The sequence below is a fragment of the Gregarina niphandrodes genome (assembly GCF_000223845.1).
Source record: "Gregarina niphandrodes unplaced genomic scaffold scaffold00016, whole genome shotgun sequence".
NCBI classification, from domain to species: domain Eukaryota; phylum Apicomplexa; class Conoidasida; order Eugregarinorida; family Gregarinidae; genus Gregarina; species Gregarina niphandrodes.
The window spans coordinates 14,426-27,519 of NW_011645785.1; the positions used below are offsets into that span (position 1 = coordinate 14,426).

At 54.2% G+C, this 13,094-nt stretch overlaps 6 protein-coding genes across 6 annotated transcripts; 4 read left to right on the top strand and 2 right to left on the bottom strand.

Moving 5' to 3' along the window:
* Positions 1–251: 251 nt before the first annotated feature.
* On the top strand, positions 252–1,943 carry GNI_085580 (putative DNA mismatch repair protein MutS; the record flags this gene model as incomplete). Its single annotated transcript, XM_011132333.1, has 1 exon — positions 252–1,943. The coding sequence occupies one exon, from the start codon at positions 252–254 to the stop codon at positions 1,941–1,943; it is 1,692 nt and encodes a 563-aa protein (XP_011130635.1).
* A 129-nt stretch (positions 1,944–2,072) lies between these two features.
* Positions 2,073–7,001, top strand: GNI_085590 (hypothetical protein; the record flags this gene model as incomplete). The annotated part of the gene is made up of 1 exon (XM_011132334.1): positions 2,073–7,001. The coding sequence occupies one exon, from the start codon at positions 2,073–2,075 to the stop codon at positions 6,999–7,001; it is 4,929 nt and encodes a 1,642-aa protein (XP_011130636.1).
* A 79-nt stretch (positions 7,002–7,080) lies between these two features.
* GNI_085600 (putative exosome complex exonuclease RRP41) lies at positions 7,081–7,972 on the bottom strand (the record flags this gene model as incomplete). The annotated part of the gene is made up of 2 exons (XM_011132335.1): positions 7,081–7,653; positions 7,805–7,972. The coding sequence occupies 2 exons, from the start codon at positions 7,970–7,972 to the stop codon at positions 7,081–7,083; spliced, it is 741 nt and encodes a 246-aa protein (XP_011130637.1).
* Positions 7,973–8,151: 179 nt separating this feature from the next.
* GNI_085610 (hypothetical protein) lies at positions 8,152–9,270 on the bottom strand (the record flags this gene model as incomplete). The annotated part of the gene is made up of 1 exon (XM_011132336.1): positions 8,152–9,270. The coding sequence occupies one exon, from the start codon at positions 9,268–9,270 to the stop codon at positions 8,152–8,154; it is 1,119 nt and encodes a 372-aa protein (XP_011130638.1).
* A 490-nt stretch (positions 9,271–9,760) lies between these two features.
* On the top strand, positions 9,761–12,232 carry GNI_085620 (hypothetical protein; the record flags this gene model as incomplete). The annotated part of the gene is made up of 1 exon (XM_011132337.1): positions 9,761–12,232. One exon carries the CDS (start codon positions 9,761–9,763, stop codon positions 12,230–12,232), a length of 2,472 nt encoding a protein of 823 aa, XP_011130639.1.
* A 182-nt stretch (positions 12,233–12,414) lies between these two features.
* GNI_085630 (putative protein kinase) lies at positions 12,415–13,094 on the top strand (the record flags this gene model as incomplete). The annotated part of the gene is made up of 1 exon (XM_011132338.1): positions 12,415–13,094. A coding segment is annotated over one exon (680 nt), but the record flags the coding sequence as incomplete, so codon positions are not given.

Here is a 13,094-nt window from a genome sequence, read left to right on the forward strand (position 1 = left end):
GGGGGGGATAACCTCAGAGTATAACCTCGGAGTATAACCTCGGAGTTAATCCTCTGTACAAACTGCAGGTCAAGCCATTATTGTCTGAGAAGTGTTTCGTTCATGATGTGGACCGTAATCTTTTGATGTCGCCAGTTCCCAAGGCATTATCGGGCGTGTTGGCCTTGTATCCGGAGTGTGTGCGGTGTTCGATACAAACATATATTAGTTTGTTGGGTCACGAAATTAATGGGTTGCCTCTTAAAAAGGCTATGTACGTGTCGGCGGTGACTCGGGATCGTACCAGTGTATTGGACGCCAATTTAATGGCCCTGGGAGTGTTAAATCCGAGGCCTCCGCTGCCTCAGTTCAGCTTAATGAAATACTTCTCGAAGCAAGTCACGCCTATGGGCAAGCGAAGGTTTGCGCACGGTTACCTTCGCCATCCTCTACGGAATCCATCATTAGTGCGGAGCTACCACCGGATTATCGATGCTTTAACTTCGGATCGCATGCTTTCTGCGCTCTGTAGCCAGAAGTTAAGTAGATTACCAGATCTGGATAAGATAACAGTGCGATTATGTTCGGCAAGGGTGGTCTCCCAGCAACGGCAAATGCTCAGTCTTATTGTCGCCGTCTACGATGCCCTGGTGGAGCTTTGTGAATTGCGAGCTCTCTTGAAGGACATTATGCCGGTTTTGTATGACCAAGTAAGAGTATGCCAGCCGCTAATAAAGTTAATTGAAACAGTCTTCGACGTCACGCAAGTTAAACTGAACGCCGGCAACGCACTAGACCAAGGCATGATTATCAAAGCAGAGGTCAAGGAGCTGGCCGAAGTTTACAAGGAGATGGCTGAAGCGCGAAAACGCGCTGACAAAGAGATAGATAGAATCAATGCCAAGTGCGACGGAAAGGTCAAAGTCATTGCAGTGCAACCACATGGACAGGTCTTTAGGATACCCCGCACGGTTGAGCCCCCCAATGGATCCATTCTAATCCGCGTTAACAAGGCAGAAAAAATATTTACGACACAAAGAATGCAAGAATTTAACTCCTTCTCAAGCGCTGCTTCTGAACAAGTCTCCCACCACGAAGACGCCCTCATTTCTAGATCTCTGGGCGTCATGGCCACTTACGTTGACTCTTTGAACATTATCGTGGATCAAATCGGCTTGCTTGATATTTTGATCGGGATTGCGAGTATGTATTCTCTGCTTAATTCAGCAGCGACGACAGCGACATCGGAACCTTGGATCTTTCCGACACTGGTTGAGGATATGCCCGGGTGCCTTCGAGTTGGCGCTGGGCGCCATCCGCTGCTTACTTTGAGATCGGAATTGAGCGCATCAGCGGAGAAAAAGTGTGTGCCAAACGATTTTAATTCGGAAGCGCACTATTTTGTCATTACGGGACCGAATATGGGCGGCAAAAGCACGTTTAGTAAACAACAGGCACTCATTGCGCTGATGGCGGGGTACGGATTGAAGGTTCCATGCGAGTCCTGTACTCTTCAATTGATGGATGTATTTTGGGCGAGGATAGGTGCGCATGACAACCCGTGTCGGAATAGCAGTACCTTCATGGTGGAAACACAGGAGACAGCGACCATGCTTGACGCTCTTGTGAATTGTGAAAGCCGGAAGCGTAGCTTGACTGGATTAGTTATATTAGATGAGCTAGGTAGAGGAACATCAGTCAAGGACGGCTTAAAGTTTGCGTCAGCGATCATAAAGTATTTGACTACGCTGCCTGGCATTACGTCTTTATGCGCTACGCACTTCCACGAGCTGTCACTCATTCCGAACACGATGCCTCTCAAACTTGGTTCATCCCGAGGGAACAACAAGTATTTGGTTGAGGCGGGCGTTGAAAAAGACAGCGACGGCATCGAGGCGGCACGATTCTGTGGCTTTCCCTCCGAAATTATTGAAGAGGCTAAAGCATTGCTGGCCCAAAGCTAGTTCGTGCTGATAACCGAATGCTGATAACTAGTCGCGACCAGGTCAAGTGCGACGCGGCCGGGTTGGGAAAGGAGGAGGGAGAGGGGGGAATTGCAGGATTGCGGCCGGGAGGGCCACTGTTTTATAAAGATGCCTCCGAGGGGTCGAGGTCGGCCGAAGAAGACGCCGATTCCGAGTGGTGCGGGTGGTCCCTCGCGTGTGGCAGAGGTGGTGTTTCGTACGAGCAAGCGTGACAACAACGCTGAGGTTTTGCGGCTGGCGGAGTATGTGAATGAGTTGCTGGTGGAGAAAAGTCGGAGCGTGGAGTCGCATAAGAAGTTGGAGAGTCTGGTGCGCCAGACGGTGTTGGATTTCAATGTGCTGATAGCAAGTGATCGGGAGTTTAGTCAGTGGATCCGTTGTTTGCATGGAATAGCGAGTAGTCGTGGCGACTTGTTCGGAGTTGTATATAGCAGCTTGGTTCAGCAGCTAAAGACCTTCCATGACCACGACGAGTACCGGGACTACGGTTACGGTAAAGATGTCGTGCTTTCGAAGGACATTCGGTGCAAGAGCATTGATGACGTGCGGCAACGGTGTATCAAAATAATCCAGGGACAACCGCTGAACAAACTGATCGACCGGCAGTCTTTCGACTTCCGCTTCCTCGTCACGGTCTTGGCATTCCACCCACGGGCGGCAGACAAGCTGCGAGGTGTAACTGACTTGAAAATAATCCAGAACAAACACGACGCAAAATGCCGCGTTATTTGCCTCGTCTATGACCCCAAGCAAAGGGAAGACGGTCTGACGGAGGATGATATCTCCTTCTCCAAATGTCTGCCCTACATCTACGACCCCAATTCCGACCGGATTCGCGACCTGCTATGCGATGCTATTTTCCGACAGTTCCGTTTGTTCTTTACCAGTCGAGGCACATACATGATAGACGTCCTACAAAAGTCAGCTCCTCCTCCAGAATTTCAGCAGATTGGAACCTCCATAGTAGATGCGAGAAGGACCAGCACGTATATTTTGAATTACATACAAGCCGTCCTCGGATTAATGTCGCGCGCATCATTGAAGCCCTTCAGTGACAACGGAAATTATGTGCAACTGGATACCATAGATACCTATAAGCTGTACCGGACTCTACAGACGTTCATTATCCGTTATCTTCATAATATGGAGACTGAGCGGATGGATGACGACATTGCAGAAGGATTCGATGAAGACCAGTTCAACTTTTGGCTTAAGGAACAAGCCGACGAACTCACCCGGATTTTGCAGTCTAAGAAGCATCGTTATTCGGCGCAACAGCTGGAGCAGGCTAAACAAATGGTTCGAAACCGAGATCTGATGTATAAGAAGTATAATCAAGTTAAGACCGAGGAAGAAGTAGGACCAGTCAAGCTCAAGCTAGATGCTGCTTATTGCCTTTTATACAGGTTCTTCGTTAAGGAATTCGAGTCTAAAAAGACCTTAATTCTACGGCGGTCAACATTTGACAAACACTTTTCGGAATCTGCCAAAGTGCTTCAAGACGTGTTAGGACCTACAGCATATGCCGCCCAGGCGCCTCAGTCTCCCATCGTATCGCCCATGTTGTCTCCCATGATGTCCCCTTATCAAGCCGCCGGAGCTGGAAGCATCATGGATTCTGGCAGCGCCATGGGATCCGGAAGCGCTATAGGAAGTGAGCCGGCATCCCCGCAGATCGATGTGAGATCTGGAGGAGGGTTGCTGATGAGTGAGGTCAGTGATATTCAGTCGATTACATCCAGTCGGAAATCTCGTGCCGGACCAGAAACATTGAAGGTGACTAACATTCTGCTAAGCCACTTGCTTGATGACTTCGAAGAAAATTGTCTTGGGGCCTACGATTCCCCCGTTCTGCCTCTGTTATTCTTCGGAATCGTTAATTTGGATTTTGAGGTTCACGGTAATATGTTCTTAAATAGAATCCTTACCGCCTTTAGGAACCAGACAACCAATGAGCTATCGAAGGAGAAAATAGCAACTTATATGATCGGATATGCATGCAGATGTAATCGGATTTCGGTTCAGGCGATACAGGATGTAGCAGTTCATTTAGCTAACGATCTATTATTCTTAGCGCGGAAGGCTTCAGTTAGCGGATCACCCACCAGCGGGGGACCAACAATTGCAGGGCTTAATGCTGCCGTTACCTGCTTTTCTGGATTGCTGGAAATATTTTGTGCGCGCTGGAATCAATTAAAGGACGATTTGGAAACGCGTGTGCTCCTGGAAATTTTCCTCATTATGGCTTATGCTAATTCAGTATTCGAGAATAGGTTCGTTCAGATGACTCGCAAGATAGTCTGCTCCACATTTGTGACCAAAATGAAGAGATTTGACGTCAGTTATCATAAGGAACTGTCGGCATTTTTGTCAGGACTATCTGATCACGGTGAGACCGTAATTGCTCCAGAGGCGGGGAAGAAGAAGAAAGGCGAGACGATGAGTGTGTTCGAAATGGAGACCACCTGGCCAGTGCGACCATTTGCTAGAGTTGATTTATTTAAATTTGGATCTTACGTTCATCGCCCCGAGATTTGGTTTGATTGCTGGGCCAAGGATGACGTCGAGTCTGCGGCATCCCAGCCTTTACCGCTGGGGGCAGAAATTGCTCAGGACATATGGAATAAACTCATCGAGGGAGACATTAGAGAGGTAACGCGGAGTCAGGATCCGGATATCGGTGATATTGACCTTGACGCCGACTCGATGTCAGGATCGGGCTCTGAAAGTGAGGACGTGGCGCTTGAGACGCAGGAGACGGGTATAGACCAAATTGTCAACCTCCAGATAGGTCCAGGCAAAGACGTGGCAATGGCGGACGTGGAAGAGATCTCTCCCGCCAGCTTGGCTGAAGAACCATCGGCGATAGCCGCTACGGAGCAGCAACCTGATGAGGTACCGGCTGCTGAGCAGCAACCAGGCGTGACCCAGGACTCGTCTGACCCAGAGGGTGACGTGAAGGAGAATTCATCTCTAATTAAGTCCGACACTCAACAGAAAGAAACTACGCCGACAGCCGTAGCGCAATCGATTGGCCTCGAATTTAGCAGTGATAGTAGCAGCGACGAATCGGACATGAGTGATTCGTCGAAGGTCATTCAATTTAACGTCCCGGGCACTGAGAAGAAGAACCTCGATCCTCGACAAGAAGTCGAGACTATCGTTGCTGAGACTGTTGGGACCAAAGGAACTGATGCGAAGAACAATTCAAGTAGCTCGTCAGATAGCACTGAGGACTCCGGTAATGAGGTAGAAATGGCTATAGAATCTAAGTCGTCAAAACCTGAGGCGGCGAACGTTGACGTGAGCATGGACGCAGCTAGTATGGGAGCGGAAGAGGAGACGCCCGTGGCGGAGACCCAAGTGATAGACGCTCCGGTAGTACACGTTCCTGTAGTGGAAGTTCCGGTTGTAGACGCTCCCGCTGTACCTGTTGTGGAAGCGGTGAGGAGCTTGTTCGAAGTTAGTGACAGTAGTGCGTCTTCCGTCGATAGTGAGACTGTGCCGGACGGCGTTGGTACTAAACGCAAGTTTGCCACCAGCGACCCGGCCGTCGATAAGAATTGCAGCGAGGGTGCCGGCGCGAAAAGAGTCAGGCTCGATTCCGAGGCCGCCCCGTCAATGACTGACCTCCTCAGTGTAGTTGAGCCTGGGGCGGCGACCGCGGCTGGATCGGTCGTCTCTCCTGATGTCTCGATGGAGGGAAGGCTTCCGTCGCAAGACTCAATTCTTTCAGATCCAAGACCTTCGGATGTAGGCCAGCCTCAGGTCATTGAGCAGAGCGACAAGGCCCTGTCGGCTACGCACTCGGTAGAGATGACGCCGCCGGACCACACAGATCCGGGGTCAACGTCCACGGTCGTAAACGTGTTCAACGATATGGGACGCGAAAGCGAAGAGACCGGACCGGTGGAACAGGGATTGCCAAATGAGGTTGAATCGTCAGGTGAGGTTGAATTGTCAGGCCAGGCTAGAGAAGGGGAGGTAGGCAACGTGGTCGAGAACGGAGTGAGTGGAAAGAGCCGAGCTACTACGGAGGACGAAACCCTTCCTGATGGAGTCGTTCCTGATGACGTCGTTCCGGCAACAAGCATGGAAGACCCTCATCCAGATACGGATTTCCCCGGAAACTCAGGATTGCCTCCAGTTACTGATCTTCCGGCTTACGTACCTCCGGCTTACGTACCTCCGGCTTACGTAAAGGCGGCTGGGGGACTTCGCGAGTCGGCTGCGACCACAGCATCTGGCGCGGCCACGCCGCTCATAAGCACTCCGGCAAGTACACCGGCAGCAAGCAAGCTGTCTAGTGAATTCGTAGGCGGCCTAGAGACTGTCGGGGACTTGGACGGGAGCTTTGTCGCCGGAGAGGCTCTAGTCCCAGTCCAGCCGCAAGAACCCGGATCGGAAGAACCCGGACCGGGAGCGTCCGACTCAGGGGCCACTCCCTGCAAGGCAGTCAGTCCCAGCGAGGCCGATTCCGCGGCGACGGAAGCGGCGTTCAGTCCGTCGGACGACGTCGACACGCCTTTGAACTACGACCGCGGCGCGACCGCCATCAGGACAGGCTTAAAGGCGGCCATGCAGTTGACTCCGGTCACGAGTCCGCCACCAATGAGTCCGCCATCAATGAGTCCGCCGTCAATGAGTCCGCCGTCAATGAGTCCGCCAGCGACGGCAGAGTTGCAGTCGACCCTGCAGCCATTGGCCTCACCGCAGTCGGTCGTCCAGTCGCAGTCGGTCGTCCAGCCGCAGTCGGCCGTCCAGCCGCTGTCGGCCGTCCAGCCGCTGTCGACGCTCAGCCAAGGTCCACTAGACAACAAGGTGCTCGGGCTCATTGATAAACTCGTCGACCACTTGATCAGCACCAACAAATTCCTCCTGAACGCGCTCCTGCAACAAACCACTATGGGCTCGGCAATGGCCGGTCCTCCGGTCGTCGACGCTCAGTCCGGACGTGTTGCGCCGTGCACAGGTGACCAACAGGTGGCCGGCAACCGACCGAAACCGCGGAAGCCGCGGAAGCCGAAGCCATCTTAATACTGAACCAGCATAGTCTACTCCAATAATCGTAATCCGACAGCAGTAAGTAAGCTGGCAGCATATTGATGCGCGTTGGTCACACGGACGCGATGAGGCGTTCGCTGACGAGGGTGCGCAGAATGGAGACTCGTTGTGCGTGTGCCTCCTGTGCTGCGACGACGACGGGCAGGACGTCGCGTATGGAAGACTCCGTAGCGGTCTCGAGCATGAGTGCTAGGTTATCAACTTTGGTCTTGCACTCTGACGACATTAGTGCAACTTCTTTAGTTCGCGACAAGCACGCCACAGTTAGGTCACAGTCCTTTTTAATCAACTCGTAATGTGTCGGATCCACAAACAGATACTCGTCCGCCAGGGCGACCGTGCTCGCTATCACTAAATCGTCCAACGCATAGCCGCTCCGTGTCAACGCCAACGTTGTCGCATTCACGCACGCCGCCAAGGTCCCACCATCAGCACACAGCACTGTCAACTGCACGTTTATCGCCGCTGCCGGGTTCGTCTTGTTCTGCAACACCGGCTCAAACGTATCCTTCAACGCCTTTTCGTACGTAGACGATAAACGGTTCTGCCGCTGCAACCGCCGTTCGGGGAAAGCAAACGGCGCCCACGACAACGAAACCACTAACTGTGGGCTCGCGCACGGTACCTACGCATTACCACGTTAACAACTCATTACAACGATAACACGATTAATTACACACACGTGTGCGATGAGTGTGTGCACACATGTGAGAGGCGTGTGCACACATGTGCGAGCTGTGTGCACACGTTTGAGCACCGGCTGGGAAATACCTTACTTGTTCGTCCTCCATAACTTGCGCCATGACCATAGTTTTCCCGCACTGATACGTGGCACCGCCGTTGGCGCCGAAGGACCCCATTTCCGCCTTCACGCGGCGGTGCTGGTCCAGCATCCGTCCGTCTTTGCGGAAGCCAGCGGCGGTAAGCAAATCTAGTGACGCCATTGCGTTGATTTTTATTCTTGGCCACCCTTTTTGGCCACCCCGCTTCGACGCCCACGAACTTTGATAACGATGGGCCTGTCCAGCTGGCTACAAAAAAGGTGTTGCCCCGTATTAGTCTATCCCGCATGCCACCTCGGTCGGTACCAGCCGCCTCTGCGGGTACCTGCCACGTGTTGCCATTATTGGCCATCTAGGTCTTCGTCAGCGAGGTCGTCGTCGTCCTCCTCCTCTCCGAACGGCATAGTCGGGGGGTAGGGAAGGTAAGGACTGGAGTACTGGTATATAGTCTGCGGCACAAAGCTGGCGCAGGGGCCAGGGGCGAAGGGGAAGGCCGGAGGTTGCGCGAACAGGGGTTGTGCGAACATCGTTTGAGGTGGCCCGCTTGCGGCGGGATTCCAGAGCCACGGCTGTGATGCCAAGATAGACCTAAAGGTGGCTCTGGCTGTGATTAATTGGTTCACGCACGCAGCGATCTCTTCTTCTTTTTTCTTCACTTCTGAACAAAGAGCTTCCGCTTTCTCCCTTAACTGTTCCAAGGTCTCCAGCGTACTCACTAACTCTTCAGCAGAAAGCTGTGCATTCGCGTCTCGTTCCTGACCATTCGCACCCGCATTGTCGCACTCGATAGCTGCCAACAACGTGCGGTACGTCTGATCCTGTCTGCACATCTCCGCATTGGTCACCTGATACTGCGTAGAAAGCTCCAAGTGCTTGTCCACCAAGTCCTTCCACCTCTGCATATACGGAGCCGCTGCACACTCGTGTCCTCTAAGAACCGCTTCTTCCGGGGAAGCAGCCGGACCCGGAAATGTGGGCGTCGTGCAGTTGCCGCCGTTGTACATACCGCCGTTGTACATACCGCCGTTGTACATACCGCCGTCGTACATACCGCCGTTATACATACCGCCGTTATACATACCGCCGTTGTACATACCGCCGTTGTACATACTGCCGTTGTACATACCGCCGTTGTACATACCGCCGTTGTAGATACCGCCGTTGTACATACCGCCGTTGTACATACCGCCGTTGTACATACCGCCGTTGGGCATGCCAGCACTATACACGCCTCCACTATACATGCCCCCATTATTCATACCACCATTATACATGTCACTGGTGGGAGTACCACCGTTCTTGGTCATGCCGGCGTCACCTCCACTGTTGCTCTGTACGTTGCCGTTGGGCGCAAGGCTATTGTCAGGTGCGAACACCTGTTCTCCTGTCGCTGCGTAAATCAAGCTTAGCAAGCGAGGGTCACCTGCAATGCCGGCTGCCGTCGCGACCGAACTCCGCATTGTTCGTCTCACTTTCCAGTCACTAAATTTATCACCCCCGGCGGCTCATAGTAGTGTCCGCTCGTGGTCCAACGTGGCCGAGGATCTGATAACCATGTTGCCTCGGTGGTCCATGTAGGCCGTATACGGCCGCCTCGGTCATACCAGTCGTTTTACCCCCTGCGCTGAACGCCATACCTTCATCGGTCGGGTCGGTCCAGGGTGTGTGTCTTGACTGAGTGGGGCGTCTTAACTGACTGTGTGTCTTAACTGACTGTGTGTGTCTGTGACAGGGTGTGTGTCTGTGACAGGGTGTGTGTCTGTGACAGGGTGTGTGTCTGTGACAGGGTGTGTGTCTAGCAAAAGGGTGGTTAATTGATTTCAGTAAACGCAAATTAGTTTGGCTGGGTGGGATTGATTTCTCAGCACACGTGATGGGTTCGGACCTCAAGATAGAGGCAGGGTGGGGTTGGGAGTAGGCGTTGGGAGGTAGGGAATTATTAAAATGTAAATGGGGGATCATGTCCGTAGTAAATTGCAGGACACACTGAGCGCTTTGATACCGCCGTCACAGCGGTTGTTGATTCTTCAGGACACGCGTGGATCAATATATGCTCTGGATTGGTTGAACGGTGCCTTCTTGTGGGCTGTACCGTTACCGCGGGAGGAGTCGGAGGCGACGGGATTCTCGTTTGAAGCAGGACTGACTTCATTCCAAGATGATGTCTGCAGTTTGGAAAATGATCTGGAAGGTGGTCCTTGGGCCTGGAACGAGTTATCAACAAGTTTGCCTGCGGCGATCCAGGCCGAATTACGACAACAGACGGCACGACTACTAGCAGGTCCAGATGGCGGACTGGCCTTCCTCGATTTCTCTGGTGAATTTGTACCGGTTCCGGATCTCTCGATAACACACGTGTTGCAACAAACACCCTTTGCCACACCCCTGTTCCCCAAACATTATCTACTCGGTCGGCAAACCCAAAAGGTGATCACATTGAACCTCCTCAACGGCAAGCCCATGACCGGTAGCAGCACCGGTGGTTCGAAATCCGCATACGGCAGGGGTATGAGCAGCGGTAGGAGTGCGAGCAGCGGTTCGAAGAGCAACGGTCCCTTCGATAAAATCGGCGAAGACATAGCCTTGGAGATTGCGACATCGACCATTACCATTTCCGCCCTGCCAATTGAGAATCAGAAACAGGCCGACTGGTCATTCAGCTGGACCACAATTGGATCGGTAGGCGAAAGCCCGATGCGACCGAGCGAGGCAGAGTGTCTGTTGAATGCCTCTGAAACTGCCGCAGGTGTCTCACTCTCGGCCGGTGTCTGTCTACCCTCCCGCGGCTGGGAACTAGACACTGCTTACGACGTGTTTGGCGTCAGCTGCGCTGAAGTACTCATTGAAGGTGCACTAGGTCGGGCCATCTTCGCAGAAGGCAACCAAGTCACATTGGACCTCTGCTCCGTGGCACGAGCACTCGCACCTTCCTCCAACACCGTTGATGGCTCCTGTGGCCGCCCGGATGCGCGGTATCTTAAGCTCACCTTCCCTCACGCAATCCTCAACGTCTACCCGCCGAAAACGCTGCACAAAATGACCAAGTCACTCACCTTAGGAGACGGCCTGCTCGAAATAGAGCCAGGGACCTTCCCCATCAACAGCGCACTCTACAATGCCGTACTCACACACCTACAAGGCTGCGCTGTCAAAAGACTACACGACTACAACCGGTACGCCGATGATCAGCGCACAAGACTTGCCGACGAGACAGACGTCGCTGATCTGGAGCCAGAGACTGGTATGGAAACTGGCTTGCAGGCTGCTCTGGAGCCAGGGACTGGTCTGGAACCCAGTCTTGTGGGTGACTGTGTTGTCCAACAGGTTGATGGCGCTGTCCAGTTGGTTCACGGTCAGGACCCCCCAACAGAAACGCGGGATGCTCTGGTGGTTGTCAATGATGCATCCATCCCCGTCTTCGACGCACACGGCTGGTTGCTTGGACAGGTCGCCGCTTGCGACCTTGACCGCGGCGACTGCGACGGACCGCTTCCCGAACTCTATATACGCCCTCCAGTGGGGCCGGACTCCGCGTCCTCCATAGATTCGCTCACAGACGAGTTGACAACAACCAGCTTGCTAAGCGGCATTGGGCCAGACGGGTACTCGCAGCAATACAAGCAGAAGACGGTGAAGATGCTTCTGACCGCCAAGGCTGCGGACGAGCCGCAGCCCACTGCGACCTGGGTTACGGGCATTCCGCCGCTATCCGTCCCGCCGCTGTCCGTCCCGCCGCTTTCCGCGCCGCCGCTCGTAGCAGAACCGCTGCCCTTCCCCGAATATCGGGTGCCCGAAGCGCTACCCGCCGCCTTGGGAGACCGCCCGCCTACCCCTTACGTTAGCTTCAACTCCGGACTCTACGTTGCTGTACTCTCCCCTTCAATCACTAATTGGATCGTCACCGGCTTCCTCGTGGCCGCCATCTGCGGCATCATTGGCTGGTGGATGGGTCGTTCCAGTCGAGGACGACTGCGCGGAACTGCCGAAGACGGCTCACACGCGTGTGCACACACTTTTGCAGACGGGCTAGCCAAATTAATCAGTCCGTCTGGCAGCCAAAACGGCGGCCGGTCCCAGAGCAGCGGCCCCACGCAGCTCCAGAGCGGCGAGATTCCGAGTGGCGAGTTCCGAAGCGGCGAACTTCCGAGCGGTGAACGTGTCGGAGGCGAGGAGTCCTCGTTGTCGTCTTCGACAGTGCAGCGGCCCGAAGAGGGCGGCCCGAAGACGCTCGCGAATTGCGGAGTCGCTTGTGAGGAAGAGCCTGCGGCGGAAGGTCTGGTGGCGAGTTCGCCGGAATGCGCCGCTTTAAAGCGACCAGGGGAAGCGGTTGGGGACCCGGCGGGGGGTCCACCACTGCCGGCGGTGCCACCGCGGGAGGCTATGGGAACGGGATCGCCGGCGAGCAGGGGATGCTCTCTGTGATCCGTAGCAGCACCAACCGGCTCACGGCGCTGTTGCAGTGGACTTCGAAGCCGCAGTCCAAAGTCCCTCCGAATGCGCCGTTGCACCAGTTATTGGATAACGGTAAGTTTGAGCGCACGTTCACGAACTCCGTGCTGCTGGGACGAGGTGGTTTCGGGTCGGTTTATCGAGCTTCTCATCGGATGGAGCCTGGACACACTCTCTATGCGCTCAAGGTGGTAGCGTGTGAGGCTTCTGTAATTGGCGACCTGAAGGGGGCGCGGTACTTTAGAGAGGTCGCGACGAACCGGGACATCCTGTCCAAGTACGTCGTCCGCTACTTCACGTGGTGGTGTGAGGAGCCGCAGTTCTTGCCGCAGCACACACAGTCCAGCTTGCCCAAGCCCATTCAGTCATCTTCAGCTGGGAACTCGCCGAGCCTAAGCACGAACGACAAGCCTGCAGCGAAGGACGAAGCTTCTCCCGAAGCGCAGGCTATATATAACGACAGCGATATGTTCGCTTCTCGGCGGCAGTTAGATAGCGTGAACGAGGCCTCGTCGCCGAGGACGGTAGGCGACTTGGTCGAGGTGGCAGAGCAGGGCTTCCACGGACAAGATAGCAGCAGCAGTTCTGACGGCGTCTTCTTCGAAGGGGCCTCGCGGACATCGTGCGACTCAGACGACATATCCTTCAAAATGAATCTCCTTGACGACGCCCCCAATGACGAATGCCGGGACGAGGCATCGCGCAATGAACGACAGACCTGCCAGATCTGTCTCATAATTCAAATGGAGTGGTGTCCCGGCCCGACTCTAAGGCACTGGCTAGCCAAGTATACCCGCCTTCCCCCCCTCGCCCGCCTTCCCTTCCTGTTCCCCCC